This window comes from Pyxicephalus adspersus, chromosome 1 (genome assembly GCF_032062135.1).
Source record: "Pyxicephalus adspersus chromosome 1, UCB_Pads_2.0, whole genome shotgun sequence".
NCBI classification, from domain to species: Eukaryota; Metazoa; Chordata; class Amphibia; order Anura; family Pyxicephalidae; genus Pyxicephalus; species Pyxicephalus adspersus.
The window spans coordinates 1,413,571-1,434,611 of NC_092858.1; the positions used below are offsets into that span (position 1 = coordinate 1,413,571).

General features: G+C 40.6%; 2 protein-coding genes across 2 annotated transcripts; both read left to right on the forward strand.

Moving 5' to 3' along the window:
- Positions 1–582: 582 nt before the first annotated feature.
- LOC140323172 (uncharacterized) lies at positions 583–8,191 on the forward strand. The gene is made up of 2 exons (XM_072400017.1): positions 583–702; positions 5,434–8,191. Exon 2 carries the CDS (start codon positions 5,603–5,605, stop codon positions 6,866–6,868), a length of 1,266 nt encoding a protein of 421 aa, XP_072256118.1. The 5' UTR covers positions 583–702; positions 5,434–5,602; the 3' UTR covers positions 6,869–8,191.
- A 7,084-nt stretch (positions 8,192–15,275) lies between these two features.
- LOC140323201 (galectin-1-like) lies at positions 15,276–19,856 on the forward strand. The gene is made up of 4 exons (XM_072400093.1): positions 15,276–15,494; positions 15,740–15,819; positions 16,971–17,142; positions 19,225–19,856. Exons 1-4 carry the CDS (start codon positions 15,483–15,485, stop codon positions 19,366–19,368), a joined length of 408 nt encoding a protein of 135 aa, XP_072256194.1. The 5' UTR covers positions 15,276–15,482; the 3' UTR covers positions 19,369–19,856.
- Positions 19,857–21,041: the final 1,185 nt, after the last annotated feature.

Consider the following 21,041-nt stretch of genomic DNA (forward strand, 5'->3'; position numbering starts at 1 on the left):
TCTGTGCAGGGCTGAGATGTTTGGGCACACCAGAAAAACTGAGGATCCATGCAGTGCTCTGCTGCTCACCAACCAACAGGTGGCACTGTGTTTATCTGGGGAGCCAGGCAATGCCATGGAGAACAAATACCAATGCCACATTATTTAGCTGAGCTCTACCTTGGGGCATATGTAGAAAATTAGTATTGGGATTTGGGATATGCCATGGGGGATGTGTACCAATGCAGCATGGCACCCCAGGCACTGCCATAGGACTGCCATGTATAGGGCATGGAACCAGGCAATGCCATGCTGAATATATGTTAATGCATTAGATGCCATGCTGCTGGCATGAAGTAAATGAAATCTCATACAACGCTACCATTGTGCAGTGACCTTTATTGTTTTCTCTGTCACCTTGCTGCATTGTATGGCCAGACAAACATCCAATCATCTATAATTACACACCATTAGATCCTGCATTAGCTGTATGCAAAGGTCTGCAGACATCGCCCATGCAGCTTGCACGTCTGCTGCAGGAACAGCCCCTCCCCCTCTACATGTGCTTTTGTTGTTGCACAGCCATTGCTGTGGGGTGTACATGAGCATTTCCTCCCCTCACCCACCCTGGAAGGAGGAGGAGTAGAAGCCCATGAGGTTGGAGGCACTTCCTGTGCACTTCCTGTGAGAGGGAGATCTGCAGCAAGCAGCATTCAGTCTGAGGTTTGTCATTTCTGCTGTGGCTGTTAGTAGTGCTGGGCTTTGCTTTATTTATATTGCTGGGATTCTATTATTCACTTTATTATCTGACAATATTTCATTTTCATTGTGTTATATATTGGCTTTTTATAAAGATCTTTATTGAATGTGAGTAATATTCCTAATCTAACATCGCTGTTTTATCAACCTAAAACATATAAAAGAGTATAATAACTTGTGATGATATCTGTTGTGTGCACTTTACATACAGTTATATATGCCTCATGTGCCCCAGTATTCAGCGCTACGTAATATGTTGGTGCCATATAAATCCTGCTCATTATTATTATTTTATTAATAAACAGGAGTATATAGCGCCAACATATTACGCAGCGCTGTACATTAAAAAGGGATTGCAAATGACAGACTAATACAGACAGTGATACAGGAGGAGAGGACCCTGCCCCGAAGAGCTTAAAATCTAGTAGGTGGGGGAATAACACACACAATAGGATGAGAGATATGTAGTGTGGGAAGTAGTGATGGTTTCAAACGACAGAAGAAGCCGGGTAGGCAAGTTTGAAAAAATGGGTTTTGAGTTTTCTTTTAAATGAGCAGAAAGTAGGAGCAAGCCGAATAGGACGAGGAAGACCATTCCAGAGAGTCGGTGCAGCTCTAGAGAAGTCTTGTATCCGTGCGTGTGATGAGGTTATGAGTGAGGAAGTCATTAGTAGGTCATTGGGGGAGCGGAGAGAGCGGCACGGGTAGTATTTTTTAACCATGTCAGAGATGTAAGTGGGACAATAACTGTGCAGGGATTTGAAGGCAAAGCACAGGAGCTTAAATTTGATTGTAAGGTGAAATAATAACATTAAAAAGGCTGTCCAGCATGTGAAATAATAGTGTGCAATAGAAATAATCTTTTCTAAGCCAGCTAGACCCTAAGGCAGGGGTGGGCAAACTTTTTGACTCAGGGGCCACAATGGGTTCTAAAATTTGACAGGGGCTAGATCAGATTTTGGCCCTTAGCAGGTAGCAAAACATGAATATATGTATATATACATGAATATAATATACAGTATATATCCGTGTATAAGCCGAGGTACCTATTTACCTTGGAAAACAGGAAAAATTGATTGATTGGTGTATAAGCCTAGGGTGGGAAATGCTGCAGCCACCAACACCTTTCAACATTCAAAATAAATACTGATAAAACTGCATATTACAGTAAACAAATACCATAGTAGGAACTTAGTGGTTAGGTAGGTATACTACTTACCGTACCCAACCACTAAATCTTTTTAACCTCCCTGGTGTTATGATTCTGTTCGGAAAAAGTGTCTGAAAGCGATACTGCATTCAGCTAGCCCCCCAGCGTTGTAATTCTCTCCATATTTCTTTTTTGCACGGAAATTTATTTTACATTGTAGGCGATAATTCTTAGGCGTAGCTCACCAAAAATATGTCCAATATTTAATAAATATAATACATTTTATAATAAACTTTAAAAAAATTGTTAAAAAAATAGTGTGTAATGTAATAAAACTGTACAGTAGCTTATATAATTTATATATTATTTGAATATTTCTTTGTATTGGACTCAATACAGCTATTTTATATTGAATCCAATACAAAATTATTTCAATTTCCCGCCTATCCACCCGTCTGCATGGACATATGCAGAGACGTCACCGGGAATCCCCGGAGCTCCCGATCTGCCCCCAGCTCCATACACAAGTATAATCCCCACATGCTCCATCTATTGATGAGGGAGCTCCGCTCACATACGCTGTTTTCTGTGTAAACTGACAAATAACTTTGCTGCAGCTTCATTAGCAATTCTCAGTCTCTTAATTATAAAACTGTTTTGTCCTGTCATTTTCTGACATTTACCTTCATTAATCATTTGGAAATTGCACCTAAATATTAGTAACACAAATGTTATTTCACAGATCCAGCTGCATTAAGTTAGAATTATGGCATGATTTGCATGTCGCTCCTACTTCTGCTTTGAAAACTCGAACAAATATTACATTTTCCAAAATCATAAGAAACTTCACTCTATTCCTCCGATTTATGGATGGTTTTGATTTGTTCTGAATCGCACCCAATGCATTTGTGGTAGCGTGCAGCACAATGTAAGCTTATGCATGTATTGCATTGTGAATGAGTATTGAAGTGAGCAGCAGTGCATTAGCTTGCATTGTGCTGTGCGGTATCGGTGCATTGGGTGCCATACAGAATGAATCTTCACAGAACTTTACAAGTGCCGAAAATGCGGAATGCACCTTTTTGGGTGCATTAGGGAACGCATTCAAATTAATAGACTTCCTGCACGTTCAGAGTACTGGAACATAAATATGATGATAGAAGACTGGAGCCATAATCTGTATTACTGTCCAGTCCTGGGCACACCTGTGCTGTGTGGGATTTAGATTTTTAGAAACACCAAGCAAAGCCTTGATGGTAGGAGATAACATAAATCTACATTTTAAAACACCGTTGTTAAATTTACTTATTTTTCTGTTTTTGCATACACTTCTATTCCTGTATCCAATACAATGATCTATTTTATTGTTTATAAACACTACACATTTCAACAAGCACAGACGGCACCGATCGAAAAACAAAGTAGGCCATATACCAGATTGTATTGTAGTTGCAAAAAGCAGTGTAAACTTACTTTCAATCCTTCAATTCTTCACAAACAGAACAGCGTTTTCTTCTTCGTGCGGTAAGTTGGCCTAACCCTGCCCACTCCCTGGACATGGCACGCCTATTCTCCCATCAGGGGGTCTAAGCCTGGGTACAAACGGGGGACACATTCTGTGGCTCTGGCCAGTGCGCCCCCCAGGCGGGTTCCTTCTCCTGACCCTGCACGGGTTGGCCAGAGCCGCAGAACACCCAAAGGGCCAGAGAAACAACCTTATTAATCCATATACGTCCCGCGGGCTATAGCTTGCCCATGCCTGCCCTAAGGGTTTCTTTTGTGCTGGCTCTATTATTATTATTATTATTATTATTACACAGTATTTATATAGCACCAACATATTATGCAGAGCTGTGCAAAGTCCATAGTCATGTGACTAGCTGTCCCTCAAAGGAACTCACAATCTAATGCCCCTACCATAATCATGTGTCTTTAACACAGTCTAAGGGCAATTTTGGGGGGAAGACAATTAACCCAACTGTATGTTTTTGGAATTAGTAATCATGTAAAAGGCCTTATTTTTGTTAAGAAAATCATAGCGCCAAGGGACTAAGGCTACGCTCACACGACAGATCATTCTCGCTCAATTATCGCCTCAGGGCTGATATTGGATGAAAATCTGTCGTGTGCACAGTGTATGTTGTTCCTGGATCCATCCTGGTGAATCTATGAAAGAGGAACGGTGAATAATAAAAGTGAAGGGGAGAGCGCACAGTTACATAAACCTCTAGCTCTAATTTCTCTATCAAGGGCTCCCAAATAGTAGAAGCCTAAATCAATTTGTTTCAAATCTTCTGCCACCCAGCACTTAAATCTATTTTTTTTTTTTTTTTTTAGTATTTAAAACAAGCTAAGCAGTTGATATCTTTCAAAATAAGCACTCTCATATCTAAAATGTATGTATTATATTCATATTCATCAAAGCTATATCCAGTGTTCTCCCCAGCCCCTTTTAGGTGGGCGTACCACCTGGCATATTTTTTTAGTAACCACCCAGCTGTTTTTTGAGTGGTTACTGTAGTTGGGTCACAGTAGAGGGCCTGACACCCATCTACAAAATAGTCCTTAATATCCACTCCTTCAGTATGTAGGTTACAGTGATGTTCATATAGTACTTATAGTGGTTGTTTCTTGCAAAGATGGATTGCTTTTAAAAATTTGTTTACAGGCATATTGGTGTGGAGTGGACATATCCCCAAAAAGTTTATTTTACATAATAGGGTTCTCTACCTTTTTATGTCAAGTAAAAATTTTATTTTTTTTCCACCAACACCCTTTATTTTAATTAAAAAAAAGTGAAGCCCCTCTCCTTCTTTCTTGATCACTGCAGTGACCAAGACTGAATAGGGGTGCAAAGCCTTCTGGGATATCTACATCACGCATCCCGGGAAGCTCCTGGCTGCTCCTTCTGCACATGCCTGAGATTGGGCATGCACAGAAAGGACATTTTAATACATGGCGGGGAAAGATTGCCGATCTCACACATGCGCAGTGACATCATCACTCCCACCCCCGTTACAGCGGGCTACGTCACCGATCTGCATGCACAGTGCAAGATCAAGTGAGCGAGTCAGAAAGGAAGATGGCGGCTCCTGCCGGGATGAAGGCAGATAGTGGGACGGATGTACTTTTGATGGAGATGTTGTATTCCAACACAAAGGCATTACCTGTAAATTTGTCCGCACTCCCTATGTTCTTTTTGTTTGATTCTTTCAAAATTAAAAGGTTTCCACTTCTATGATATATGGGGAATCAGTGTGCAGTAAGCCTAGTAAGGAGCAAAGTTTATGGGACTAAATGTAATACTTTCGATGTATCATACATTTTACCTTGACGAGAAATGCAGAACAATACTCTAAACATGTTCAAAGGATGAATAAATAGCTGTTATAGTAATATCAGTAACATTAGGTATAAACATATAAACACATAAAGCCTATATTCATTCTCTGAATTAAATATGTTTAATAATGAAGAATAAGTATTACAAATGTTGATTTAGTCACATATATATATGTATAATTTTTTTTCTTATACTTGGATAGGTTGATCTTCATAAGCACATGGGAGTCATTTAACTTTTCCCGATTTATTAAAAGTATTTACTACTGTTCACTCGATGGATTTACACCGGACACGAGCCATGTTCTAAAGATCATAAGACTTTACACCATTGTTCCGGTGGAAAACAAAGAGGAAATATTTGGCTTTATAATGCAGGCAAGGCTTATCACATCCCAGAAGGTTCACAATGAAAACAAGATATATCTGTGTTCTGATTGCAACAGAGTTTTTAAGCGTAAAACTGAACTTATCTCACATAAGAGGGTTCACCTTGAACAGAAGCTATATCCGTGTTTTGAATGTGAAAAAGTTTTTACTAAGAACTCGGAGCTGATCCGGCATAAGATGATTCATACTGGAGAAAAGCCGTTTCCGTGTCCTGAATGTGGTAAATCTTTCTCGGAGAAAGCAAACCTTCACAGACATCAGTTGATTCACAGTGGAGAGAAACCACATCAGTGCACGGACTGTGACAAAACGTTTACGTTGAAGACAGATCTTCTCATACACCGGAGGATTCACACTGGGGAAAAGTTAAATCAGTGTTCTGAATGTAACAAAGTGTTTACGGTGAGGGCAGAGCTTGTCCGACACCAGAGGGTTCATACTGGAGAGAAGCCATATAAGTGTTCCGAATGCGATAAAGCTTTTACGGTGAAAACACATCTTACTAAACACCAGAGGGTTCACACAGGAGAGAAGCCATATAAGTGTAGTGAATGTGATCAAGCTTTTACAGTGAGCACACACCTCATCATACACAAGGCCATTCACACTGGGTTAAAACCATTTCAGTGTTCTGAATGTGACAAAAGTTTTGCATTGAGGACAAACCTTATCTTACACCAGCGGGTTCACACTGGAGAGAAACCATTTCAGTGTTCTGAATGTGACAAAAGCTTTACATTGAAGTCCAACCTTATCATACACCAGAGGATTCACACCGGAGAGAAGCCATTTCAGTGTTGTAAATGTGATAAAGGTTTTAGATCGAAGGGTGACCTTGTTAAACATGAGAGGGGTCACACTGGAGAAAAGCCATATTCATGTTCTAAATGTAGTAAAGTTTTCACACGAAAAATAAACCTTATGAGACACCAGCTGAATCACACTGGAGAGAGGCCGTACCCGTGTTCTGAATGCGATAAAGGTTTTAGATCAAAGGGGGATCTTTTCATGCACCAGACAGTTCACACTGGAGAGAAGCCATATCAGTGTTCAGAATGTGACAAAGCTTATCGATTGAAGGTAGATCTTGCCACACACAGAAGGACTCACAATGGTGATAAGCCTTATCAGTGTACTGAATGTGACAAAGCTTTCATACAGAAGTCAAAGCTTACCAGACATCAGAGGGTTCACACTACAGAAAAGACACACATTAATCTTTACAATGTGAAAGAACTTCTACAATAAAGACAGATCTTATCATGTAAAAGAGTGTTCACAAGAGAGAGAAGCCACATAAGTGTTCTTAGTGAACACCAGGTGATTTACAATCTTCATCTCCAGTAGAAAAAGAATTTAGGAGAATGATGAGTGGTTAATGAGTAAGCTCAACAAAAGAATTTGGTGTCTCATTGGTTTCTTATTTCCGATCATTCTACAAGCTTATAGGAAAGTGAAAAAATGCAATGCTATGTTTAAAAGCAAGGAATTAAACTGACAAATTGAATTTAGGGCTTCTGTCCATCAGGCTTTACCTAGAAAGTATTTAAATATTTTAACTTCTAGATATGCTATTTGGGCAAGCAGCAATGACTGAAATTGTTTTTTTTTTTTTTTTTGAGCTTTCACTGAACATATTTGAATATTTGAGTCATTCAATAAATTACTTTTCCAAGGGTTTCCTTCATTGTCAGATCCAATACACTTGACAACATTGTCTTCGTATCGGAGATTGATGGTTAAGTGGCACTTTCCAATCCTCTGCAGAATTGGTGTAAGAGAAATTTCCAGATTCTGCTGATTTTGCTACATCAGTGCTTCAGCTAAGCCCACCTTGTCCATGGTTCCACCTATTGCGAATAACAGCTCTGTACATAAGCCAAAGAAAGGTATTGTTTGGTGGGAAAGCGACTTCTTAAGCTGCTTTAGGCCTTGGACCTTTAGGATTTGCTTTCTGAAGTTCTTTGTGATGATCTGGACCCTGTTACGCTAAGCTGGCCATTTATGTAAACAAATAGATGTCCCAGTATCTGGTTTCTCTATCCATTTATTGCTCATCTCTTTCAACTGTACGAGATCTGGAACTAAACCCTGTAGGGGCATTCTTCAACAACAGCAGGGCTGGATTTCCTCTTAATGTGATTACGATAAATCAATCTCCAAGTACACTTTGAGAAAAAACACTTCTGGTCTATGCAAGTGGTAAAGTGTAACTATGACAAATTACATATGTGATACTCTATAAATAACATGTTAGGCCCCTGTAATTTAGTTTTATTACCTGTTGACTCTGCCAGTAGATCTGTTAAGTTTTCATTTCCTGTTTCGGTCCAGTAAAAAGTGGCAGTTGGAGAGCTTGGCATTTTACTCACTCTCTCACTTTTTCAATACACGATGTTGGACCAATGTTTTAAGTTTTTCATAGGTGACAAACAATATTTGCGAAAGTCCTATCAACCATATATTTTCAGAAAGCAAGAAATCTGTAGAACTTAACAATAAACTTTAAAATTACTAAGTTACGATGTAGATTTGAAGATTTTTATTAAAGACATCCAAACTTTGCAAGAACACGAATATGGATTTATGTTTTTAACAAAAGATGTTTTATATTTATATTCTTCAAAGTCGCCACTTTTTACTTTTATGACGGCTTTCCACATTTGTAGTATTTTCAGCTTCATGAGATAGTCGGTAATCTGGAATGGTGTTACAACAGTCCTGAAGGAGTTAGCAGAGGTCCTGATCACGTGTTTGCTGCCATGCCTTACGGCTGCCCTCCTATTTATCCCAAACCATTTCAGATCGGTTTAGATCAGGTGATTGTGGAGGCCAGGTCAGCTGATCTCCATCACAATCTTTCTTGGTCTGATAGCCCTTATGTAGCCTGGAAATGTATGTATTTGATTGGTCCCACTAAGTGATGGGGTGGCATGTTGCTGCAGAATTCTGTAGTAGCCATGCTGTTTTTGTGCCTTGGAATAAATCACCATTAGTTCCACCAGCACACATGTAAAAGGCATCCATTCTCCTTTTATGTGTCTCACAAAGACTTGGGTGGAAACCACAAGTCTGAAATTTGGAATCATCAGACCAAAAAAAAGATTTTCACTGATCCAATGTCCATTCCTTGTGTTTTTTAGCCCAACCTTTTTTTCTTGCTTAGTAATTATTCTTTGCAGCTATTCCACAATGAAGGATTGGGTCACACAGGCCACTCTGAACACTTGATGTTAGGAGGTAGTTGAAGTGTGTAAAGCATCAATCTGGGCTGTAATCTAATGTTCGGGTAAAGTTGATTTCATGGCTGGTAACTCCTGACCTGTCCTTTACGGGGGCCTCAGAAGCCAGTTTCATTGTGTTTAATGGTTTTTTACCACTGAGACGAAAACTTGAGGATACATTCAAAGTTTGTGAAAATGTTAGAATTTTTTTTTTAATTGTCTGACCTTTATGTCCTAAAGTAATGATGGGTTGTCATTTCTCTTTACTTAGTGCTTTTTGTCAGAAAATGTAGAACATTAGTAATCACATAGGGCTATTCACTGGATACAACTCTGTACCAAGGTTACCACTGCACAAAACTGATGAGCAAGGCAAGAAATTTCAAATAATAATCCTTGAAAAGGCACACCTGTTAAAAGAAACCATTCCAGGTGACAAGCTTATCAACCCGAATGAGAGAATGCCATGGGCGTGCAAAGCCATCATCAAGGCAAAAGGTGAATACTTTAAAGAATTCAAAATATAAAACGTATTCTGGTTTGTTTAACACTCTTTCATAATATTTTATCTTTGTTTCTTAATAGATTTAATGTCTTCAATATTATGCAATGTAAAAAGCAATAAAAATATAGAAAAAAACATTGAGGGATGGTCTGTCCAAACTTTTGACCGGCACTGTATTTGTGTATATGGTAGGAATGGCTTCTGGGAATTTATAGGAGTTTGGATGATTAGAGAATTAATTAAAAGGGTTTGGCCAGTATTAGGGGAATGTCAAATGTTAAACGGGTTCTTTGTACAGTTGATTAGAATGATTTAACTACAGTTAGGTCCATATTTGGACAGACAACTTTTTTCCAATTTTGGTTCTGTACATTACAACGAAGGACCCACTGTTCAACCCACTGAATTAAAGCTGAAAGTCTGCAGTTCAATGGCATCTGAGTTGTTTCATTTAAAATTAATTGTGGTAATGTACAGAACCAAAATTAGCAAAAAGTTGTCTCTGTCCAAATATTTATGGACCTAACTGTATATACATGTAAACAATCTATCACTAACAAGTGCCACTTACATATGTTTAATAAATTTGATTATATTTTACCTAAACAATAGCATGATTTGATTTATTTTTCAACATATTCACCCAAAAAGCAAAATGTCAGTTAAAGAGGCCTGGTGGACTAAATCATTGGTTGACTGAATGGACCACTAAACCCTAAAGTCTGCTTCTTTAAAGCTTTCATGCACAGTAAATTAGAAGCTGCAGAAATTCCATCTGCTTTGGAGGATATCACATATCATCTAGCTCTTTCCTTCTCAGTCATACTTCCATTGTCCCACCCTTTTATTCATTGAATTTCATTTATCTTTATTGATGGGACCCGGCATTAGCTAGGATGGTCTACATGCTAATGTACCCAGCTGGGACCGAATGAACTCCCGCATGCCTGCTGTACCAATTACCATCAGATTGAAAATGTCAAAATCAACAAGACGAGATGACAGAAGATGGTGATCCTGGGACAGGTGAGTGTATTAAAGTTCTGATCAGGAAGGTAAGGTTATTTTTTTGCAGAACGGCTATTTTCTGTTACTGTAGGAGAATAACAAAGTTATATTGATACTGGAGTCCAAATGTTAATTCTGTCTATAGTAGGTTGGCTTGGAATTACCAGTGTATGTTGGTACCCGAGATAGGGAGGCAAGATGTTGCCTTGTGTACGTCAAATCTGTGATTCTGCTCCTAAATTTTCCCTGAAGATTTTAGCTCCACATCTGTAGCCTCCATAATTTCTACTTTACCACCATAGAACAAGTAGAAATCCTTGGTGGGTGGAAATTGGAAATTAAGGGGCCAAGAAACGTTTGTTCTCACTTCAAAGAAATAGATTTAAAAAGTTAGCAATGGCCAACTGGGTTACAGATCAGTAAGTTCCTTTTTAAGCTTGCCCCCACTAAGGTGTTCTTTTAATAGAGAAACTAAAGTCAAAATCCCTAAAACACAATATATACACTTACCTTCAATCTCGCAGCGCAGTTTGATCCATCCGGAGGTCTCTTTCATCGGGTCCTGTGTCGTCCTGGCACAAGAAGCATCTAAGAGCATCCCTGGATACCTATGTCACGCATCCCGGGAGGCTCTTGGGTGCTTCTTCTCTTTTGCACTCCCATTCATTCTGGATCGCCTAGGCGATCGAGAATTAGAGGGTGTTCTTGCACCTTTTTTATTATTTTTTTGTTTTTAAAAGTGTTGCACTTAAAAAAAAAAAACAGAATTTTTTCTTTACGTCAAATGGTTGTCAAGATACCCTTTTATGTATAGTAAAAATTCTGAGTTTAGGTCCACTTTAATTTGTTTCATACTTACCTTTTTCAGAAGGCTAGTCCTCTTCATTTTTTGCCCCGTCTCTGGTGCTGGATTGTCCTCAATAATATGGGTTGCTGATTTGTGCGCTCTCCTCTGAATCATTGGACCGTGGAGTTCATTCTGCCATAAAGGACCTGCCTGATCAGTGTTTAAAATTCTAGTGTTCTGCTTTAAAAAGATTTACCTGTTGCTGTGTCACATCTCATTTGGCTCACTGAGTTCCTTCTGATCTGTGTTCTGGAAGTGGACCTTCTCGCATCTCACCAAACCCGGAAACTCACTATTTTCTCCTCCAGGTGCATCTGTCCCTAAGGGATAGCAGTGGATGCCCTTACAGGTCCATGAGACTTTAGTTGGAGGACCAAATCAACAACGGGCAGACTTCAGTGGTAAAGGCCCTGAGCACCTCTTCATCTATCACCACCTCTGTGACCCAGGAGAGGGGCATCACCTTGGTGGTCCTGGGGCTTCTCCTTCGCCACACCAGTCACATAACCGTTTTCACTAGTTGATAGGCGTTTTATTGCTTTTATAAGCTTGTGTTGAAAACAATGAAGACATTTACAAGTGTTTAAAAGCGGGATTTTTTAGCAGGATTTTGGAATCTGGAAGTCTGCCGCCCCACCCTGGGGAATGAGTACAGGGGTACAAAATTAATAAATATTATTATTCATAATAAACAGTGTTTATATAGCCCCAAGAGGAGTCCACAACAATCAGGTTTGAAGACTTGAATTGAGAAGGATATAGCCAATATAGGGGTCACACAGCTGTAAACACATTTTATTGTTTTATTCAGTATTTCATTAATCTGATGAAGATGAAAGATAATCCATAGTATGAATCTTGACAAGGGAGTGTGGAATTTGCATCTGGGGGTTTTAACAACAATCATTTACCACGGGAGTAAAAATCAAACACTGTGTATTTTATTTTTGTTAAAGGATATAAAGAGATTGATGTATTCACCATATTATGTCCTTCTGACCTTAGCACATGTACAGGCCCGTCTGCAGTTTGCCAATGAACATCTGAATGATCCAGAGGAGAACTGGGTGAATGTGTTGTGGTCAGATGAGACCAAAATTGAGCTCTTTGGCATCAACTCAACTCGCCGTGTTTGGAAGAGGAGGAATGCTGCCTATGACCCTAAGAACACCATCTTCACCATCAAACATGAAGGTGGACACATTATGTTTTTTTCTGCTAAGGGGACAGGACATCTTCAACGCATCGAAGGGACAATGGACGGGGCCATGTACTGACTAATCTTGGGTGAGCACCTCTTTCCCTCAGCCAGGGCATTGAAAATGGGTCGTAAATGGGTATTCCAGCTTGACAATGACCCAAAACACACGGCCAAGGAAACAAAGGAGTGGCTCAGGAAGAAGCACATGAAGGTCCTGGAGTGGCCTAGCCATAGCCCAGACCTTAATCCTATAGAAAATCTGTGGAGGGAGCTGAAGGTTCGAGTTGCCAAACATCAGCCTCGAAACCTTACTGACTTGGAGAGGATCTGCAAAGAGGAGTGGGACAAATACCCTCCTGAGATCTGTGCAAACCTGGGGCCAACTACAATTAACGTCTGACCTCTGTGATTGCCAACAAGGGGTTTGCCACCAAGTACTAAGGGATCCAATACTTATTTCACTCATTACAATGCACATCAAGCTCTGACTTTTGAACACTGGGTTTTTGGGGGTTCTGTCAGGAGTCCCACGGCTGTGCCCATGTCAGAGTGCAGCTGATGGAATCGTCCTGTAATGGTGGCATAACCTGTAAAATAATGTAACTATGTACAGGTAAACACAAATCACATGTATATATTAAAAATACTTTTACATTAGTCAAGTTCTATATATATTTAACCCTTTCTGGGAATAGATATATGGTATAGTACACCTGTACTCATTCCCTGGGGTTAGAATTAGCTTAAAACTCAGTAAACGCTTGTATAAACACGGTAGGAGCAGTAAAGCCCATATAGACCCAGCTGTAAAGTGACCCTTAGATGACAAAAGTCCCATCATGGCCTGATGAAGAATACAAGACCCAGCATGGCCTGATAGAAAAGAAACCACAATTCTCATCAAGCAAAAGTTCCAGTGTGCCTTGCCAAAGAACTAATACCCCAATTCTTCTAATACCCCAATATTTAGGGATGGGAGGGACTGGTAATACTTCTAATGGGCCACACTGGCATCAGTACTTTTCAACCACATGGAGAAAATCAATTTGCATTTCAAGCCCAATTGCAGAATTTTATTTAAGATAGGAAAAGTTTTAGTGTTTTGGGTGTCCTAATTGTAAATATTTCCTCTGGTGCCAGTGACGGGGTCACAAGGAGATAATACTTTTATAATATTATAATTGTGAATTGACTCCAGCTCAGATGAAGAGAGCAACAAAAACATTTTAATATGGAAAAAGAAACTCTACCAGGTGTTTATTACTGCCTATTTTTGCCCCGGTGACAACTGTTCCCTTAATTTTCTGTTGTGGTGTCCAAAGGATAAAACATGGAGAAAAATCTTTCTAATAAGGTCACACATGGCAATAAAAGTATTCTATCCAATCCTAATGTCATATATCAGATATATTCACATATTATATACATGCCCAGTAATATGTCAGTGTAACACTTCCAGAGATTTATTACAGGGGTCCCTGCCCTTCATTTGCTTCACTCTCTGGAAGGATGGCACCATCTTTGTTATGATATCAGTGATAATCCATAACCTGGACCTGGATGGTGAATCACAACAGACCCAGATCCCAGTTACTTTGTGTGAAAATCAGGCTAAAACACAAAAAGTGTAACCAAAGTCAAAATAATTGGGGCATCCAAAATGTATTAGTCTCTTATCCTTAAATAGGAACTTTGTTTGCCATCCAGAAGCAAAGTCATGGTGACGCCATGGGGGTCCCAGAATTCTTACGCACTGAGACTAGGGGTGACTCAAAAGTGAACGTGGGCCATTAAGTAATATTTGCCTTTGTTCCATCCCACCAGCGGTAATAATATCATCGCTCTCAGCAACCAAAGTATTGCAGATATTGCACAAAAAAATCCAGCATGTTCATGCCAATAGTTGATTCATATAAGTGAATCAGAGGTGTAACAGGGGTACTGTTGGTCAATCTCACCCAGACTGGAGCAGAGTAATGCTTTAGGTACTCGGAGATGGCCAACTACACCATTACTGCTGATGCAGGGGAACTAAGGAAACTTTCACCTAATTCCACACATTCACCTCTGAGGTCTTTAGAGGCTTCTGATTCACCTGCTACCTACCTATGCTGCCACTGAGCAGTGACTACACATAATACCCGGAGCTCATCTTGTTTTCTACTACAAGCTGGAGGAGAGTAATTTGCAGTATGGGGGATTGTTCTTATTGACCTTCCCAGTCATTCACCGGGCCCCGTGTTCTGATGGCCGCCATTGGTATGTGTTGTAGTCTTTTTATCACCATGGATCAAACAGAAATTCTTATCTATTTAATGACTTGTACAACTAAAGCTCCCATTGTGATCTGTAGCCATCTGAGAGATGATGGGAGCTGCCATTGCTGTCCTGGTTGTTGTTCTGATCCTCGGAATCACTGAATGCGGATCAGATGTTCAGATAATTGCAGCATAACTTGTACCATGGTTATCTCTATGCCTGGGTCAGGTGTGTGAGTGATTCCATAAGATCAGATTTACATCCAGGCATTTCTTTACAATGAGTTTAGCAATGGCAGTATTTATCATGTCTCAGTGAGAGGTTCTCTTTAATGATCAATATGCCCTTCCTATCATTGCCCTGGCAGTGACTGATTCTGGAACATCCTCTCCAGTCCAGTGATTGGTGGGTGTGGGGGTTACACCTGACCTTCCCAGTATTGGGGTCATAAACCGAGCCCCATGTTCAGATGGCTGCCATTGTTTTATGTTGTAGGCTCACTGATGGTAGCGGCCATTGCTGGCCTGGTTGTTGTTCTGATCCTCTGAATCACTGACCTACAATGGGGATGCTCATGAGATATTCAGATAATTGCAGCACAACTTGTACCATCGTTATCTGCATGCTTGGGTCAGGTCTATCATCCCAAATATTTGGTCTTATTTTCAGGCAATTCTGAAATATCCTCTCCAGTCCAGTGATTGGTGGGTGTGGGGTTACACCCGTCTTACTGATTGGTTACACCCTGAGCAGCATGTCCTATATAAGAGGAAGGGGAAGGGCAGCTCTTCTTAAGTGTCTCAGCCAAGGGAAGCAGCATGGATGGAGAAGTGAGTATGGGCACAATGGGTAATATGGGGCCAGACAAGTGGTGGGTTATGGGGTGCTCCATGGATATAATGTTACCCCCCTGCACTGGGTCCTCCTCCATTTTTTTGTATCTCCCTCTGTTATATTGGGGCAAGCTGAGTCTTATTATGCTGGGGGTAGCCGGTGTCACCCTTTCTGTGGTATGTTGGGGGTAATCCTCCTCCGTCCTCTCTTATACATGGTGTATAATATGTCTCTCATGTAGGGTGTGATTGTGAACAACCTCGCTGTGAAACCCGGCCAATCTGTAGAGGTGAAGGGGCTCATTGCAGAGGAGTGCACAGAGTAAGTCTTGATGTGGTCCCGATGTATAACGTATATCTGTGTGATGTCATTATATGCAATAACCTGGATACATGTCCGCTCTGCATGGTGCAATATCTGTATAGTCAATATGACTTACCCCCACCCTCCATATTAATGATAAATATGGGGTCTTTCTCCATTATCCCTTACATGAAGTGTTTTATTTTTAATATTTAGAGCTTGAGGCAAACAGAATAAAACTTGTTCTGATGATTTAACAATCATTGACTAAATACTACTTGGGATAACACTGAATTTCATATAAACCAGAATGTTGGATTGTTTAACTCTTATTGCAGCCACATTTATTCCTTAATATTCCATTCCCATTGCCTAGCTGTTTATTCCCCAATGTTTATGTACTCCTCCTAAATTGGGTGTGATTGTGAACAACCTCGCTGTGAAACCCGGCCAATCTGTAGAGGTGAAGGGGCTCATTGCAGAGGAGTGCACAGAGTAAGTCTTGATGTGATCCCGATGTATAACGTATATCTGTGTGATGTCATTATATGCAATAACCTGGATACATGTCCGCTCTGCATGGTGCAATATCTGTATATTCAATATGACTTACCCCACTGTGGTGCAATTCTGAGAAATGTAATAATCAGCAGCCCCATCTGCTGCCCCTCCTGACAATGACTCCTGAGCTCCCCCTCTGTCAGTGCAGAAGACATACAGGTATAATGGAGCTGGGACCATCATTGAAGGACTTTCTTGTAACTGCTTGGACCAGAGAAGTGGCGGTGACCTATGCAAGCTTCCCCTGAAAATGTAACTGTTTCAAGTGCACTAATATATATTTAATGCTAGAAGTGTTTTTCTGGTGCAGATTGATGTCAGTCCCTTAAGCTGCAATAATTGTTTTAATACGAGCTCACTTATAGTTATACACATGTGAATGTCCATGTTCTGGCTATAGATTCACTGTAGGTACTCTTTATATGAGAAGATATTTCCAGGCCCCTTGCTGTCAATATTTTCCAAGCGTTTATGGCTTTAAATCCTCCAAAATTGCTCAGTTTTTTATATAGTTTCATTAAAGGGGCAGAAGTAGCTACAACTAATAACCCCAATAATCTATATCACAGGGTTGTCGGAGTATAATATTTGCTGTTTTGTATTTCTAGCTTTGCCATAAACCTGGGGAAAGATCCTGAAAACTTGTTGCTGCACTTCAATCCCCGGTTTGACCTCTCTGGAGTCACCAACATCATATTCTGCAACTCACGGGAGAACAATGATTGGGGAGAAGAGCAGAAGGAAGATGTATTCCCCTTCCAGAAGGGATCAGATACCACGGTATGTCTCTATAGATTCATCCTGATCATACCCTGCTGTGGGAATCTCACATTAAACAAATCACAACTTCTGTAAGATGCCATAGGTAGTGATAGCTTGGGGTACAACACGCTTTGGTATGAAGGTCACATCCTCTGCTGATTCCATGAATGGTGCAAACCTCCCACAGAGGAAATAGCGTCATTCTGCCATTGTATAGGGATGAGGTTTAAGTTCAATGTGAACATTTCTGTAAAGTGTTCAGCAAAGGTCAGTTGTTAAGGTGCATGACATGCAGTGTCCCTATTGGCTCCCATTCAATGTTAATCTTGCCAGACACAATGATTGTAGCCAGGTGTTTGGTCAGACAGAATGAAATGAGCTCTGGAATGTTTGATTTTTGTATCCCAACTCTGGCTTCACGGTCACATTAGAGGGTGTGTAGTATTTCAATATTTTATATTGTCATGATTTCCAATATTTTTTCCATTATTGGAATAGGTGAGTAGATGGGGATCTGGCAGTCCCCATCATGTCATTGTAAGGTGTCAGTCTGGGGGATGATGGGGGTGATAGGTGCAAACTACAGATCATTGTTACATTGATGTCTTTATTGGTACAAATCTGAACTTGGTGGTTCATCAATGTTACTGTGAGGGTTGTTGGTGGCCGAGGGGGGACACATGGGTGTTCCTGGGGGACGGTGGGGGTCTTCAGCATTGAATGTAATACTGGAGGTGGGGCAGGTCTTAGTAATTGAATCTTATGGATGTACTGGGGTGAATGGAGAACAAATCAGATTGTAGTTGCATAGTAAGAGGAGACCATGCTGCAAAACCATTAAATGAGCAATATTACCCTGACAAATATTAAAGGGTGTTAGTATACAAATAGATTTATATAAAATAATTTGGATGTGGGTGTTTAGATTGCATTGATTTATATTGGTGGATACAGTGATTGGTGAGGAGGGCGATCAGTCTGGAGAATTTGAAGGATGTGTTTTGGGGATTGGTGGGGGGGTAATGGCATAAAGAGGGATTGCTGATTGTGACATTGGCTCTTACTATAGGGACTGTTGTACAGTTGGTGTCAGATTGGAAGACTTCTACCATTGGCTTCTTCTTGGTTTTCTATTGGAGCCCAGTAAGGGAAGACTATATACAATCTTCCTGTACAACAGTATTGGCGTCCTGTGAAGTTTAACTTGTGATGGAACTGCTAAGGTCTGATTGGGCTCCTAATGTGAATGTAGGGTTCTGGTGCTTTCAATGTAAAGAACAAATCTCTGGTGTGAAGTGGCTGATCTGACGAGAAGGGACCTTGTCATACAATCACTGGGACTCATAACGCTGTAATTGTACCATCAGCCTAATTGCAGAACGTGGGTACCATCCAAAATTCTACATCAGGACCCAAAGGTGTATAGTTACCTCCAGGAAGAGGGGTGGGGGTCAGAGGCTGATAAATTCTTTAAATTTAATTCCAGAAATAGAATATTTAGGTGGCAATTGGGAGATTATCAACAGGGAAAACTAATAGTTGGAAGATGGCTAATACATTGCTTCATCATGGAGGTCTGTAGATGACAAATGATGATAATTAGACTGTTGTGGCATTCTCACCATCATATAGATCAACACATTGAATATTTCATAGTTTAGAGTAGTCCCTCCTGTTGGTTAGTTTAGGAATAATTCAGCCCAAAGGTTCTTTTACGCCTGTTAGCATGCGGAGATAGGAGAATGGACAGGAACATTGATGGGATCCAGGCCCTATGGCCAATTTAAATGCTTGGTTTGTCCTCCCACTCCCAACATAACCTTTTAGTGATATCTGCAGGGAATAATAAATCTCCATTGTAGAGGAACTTATATCACACAAATGGCACCCACCAGCAGCCTGCGGGGGGGGGGGGTGTAGGTTTCTATGCAGGGATTGCTTTTACAGGTAAGTAACACCTGTATTCATTGAATGCACATGTCATTTTATAGGAAGATCTTTCTTGAGGTGCGTGTTCTGATGACTGGGTCTCTTCACCTCTCAGGTTCTATAGAGATCATTACCTCTGGCTGGGCTGACTTTTTTGTTTTTTCTCTCCAGGTTTCCTTCAAGTATGAGAAGGAGAAGATTATCATACTGTTGCCTTCTGGAAGTTGGTTCTCATTCCCAGTCCGTCTTCCCATGGAGGTGATCTCATATTTGTCTTTGAAAAACCTCCAACTCAAGTGCCTGAAGATAGAATAAAGAAACCAGCCACAGAGGAGCCACTTGTGTTGGGTGCCCAGATTTGTGAACTGGCTGCTGACTCTGAAATGGGGAATAGTAAAAAAGTTACTTTAATCCTGTTTTGTAGTTCTGCTAACCCTCATCTGCATCCATGCTGCTTATTTTGCCATACAATGTTCTCTGCTTGCTCTTTGTTGTTGGACATTTCACCTTATTTCTCATTCCACAGAGCAGCTAGTGATCCAAACAATTGTGGCACACTAAGCTGACTTGGCCTGCTGTAATCTATGGGAAATCATGGTCTACTGTATAGCGCCCTCCTGCTGGAGGACTGTGGCATAACTCCTAAAAAGAACATGGTAATCATCAGGCACTGAATTTCCTGTTTGCAATGATAGATTTGGTGTCCATTGATGGGATGCTAAAAACCGTCTTGTGTATTGTAGTTTATGAAAACTGTCAAAGCTGCTGCACAGGTCAGAAAACAATAAAAGGATAAGACAGAATATTTGTGTTTCTAGTCATGTCTCGGACAGCAGAACAAGCATTTACTCAATCTCAAATTGGCTAAGTTGTATATTTGATGGATGTCCAATAGGTCTATCGGGATCCTTCCAGCAATTTAGGGTATTACAATCCTCACACTGGGCTCTGGTTTGTGTTGGGATGAGCAACATGGTCGCTCTGATCCCTACATCTATAGGGCCTGGGAGCCAATGAATGGAAAGTTGGATGTTGTGAATAATTTCTTCTTTTGCTCACCACCATCTACAAAGCCCATTGCTGCCTTGCTTTACCTGGAGCTGTGTTTTCACATGGAGGAATCTGAGCAAGTATTGGCAACAAACCTGTCAGTAGGGCTTGATTTGCAGGTCTCTTATTGGTATAGAAACAAGTTTACAAACCTTGGGGTATTCTTTTAGTCTACATTCCAATTAAATAGTTTTGGTAAATTATTTTTCAGTATTTGATTTAAAGTAGTTCCCCCTAAGAAGATGAACCTTAAAGAACTGAATGCTTATTCGAGCCAACAATGCTTTTGTATTAAGCCAGGGTCGGAACTGCCGAACAAACTGACGTGCACCCCAATACTGGACATGTCTGATCTGCCAATATGACCAAAGTGGGAAGGGACTGGGATCATCTGGTAATGTTTCCCAGCGGGATCTGTGATGCCGCTTATGTTTTGGGCCCCGGTTGTCGTCCTTCATCTGCTCTTAGTGGGGAAACCTTTGAGCTGAAGACAATAGTTTGGTCATTCTTTATAGTATCACTTTCTGACATCTGCATGATTTCTGCTCAACCTTTGAACAAGGTGAATACATTATTCACACAGGTGGTTAGTTGTTAATCATGAAAATGCACCACTGGTTCTTTGGAAGGACCACCTGAGCCGCTCCGAGTATACATCAGCTGGCTTTGCCAAGTTCTCGCCACACTGTAGTTGTTTCTTCCTTCACCTGTTCTTCATGGCGGAGACGTTGCTGCTTGCCTCTATTGCAAGGGATTCCAGATTTGGTTCCAGGGAATGTAGCTTCGCCGTGCCAATTGTAGATCCTTGGTTATATTAATACACCAACAGGTGGGATACTAAAAGAATTATACATTGACCCGCTGGTCCCGGCATTATTATACAGAGACACTTGGGGCTACCAGAACAATCAGACTTTCAGTGGAGTTGCCAACATCCC

Coding starts and splice junctions, on each gene's coding strand:
- LOC140323172 (XM_072400017.1), top strand. CDS start 5,603: ATGCAGGCAAGGCTTATCACATCCCAGAAGGTTCACAATGAAAACAAG.
- LOC140323201 (XM_072400093.1), top strand. Junction 15,820..16,970: donor ATTGCAGAGGAGTGCACAGA/GTAAGTCTTGAT, acceptor TTGTATTTCTAG/CTTTGCCATAAACCTGGGGA. Junction 17,143..19,224: donor AGAAGGGATCAGATACCACG/GTATGTCTCTAT, acceptor TTTTCTCTCCAG/GTTTCCTTCAAGTATGAGAA.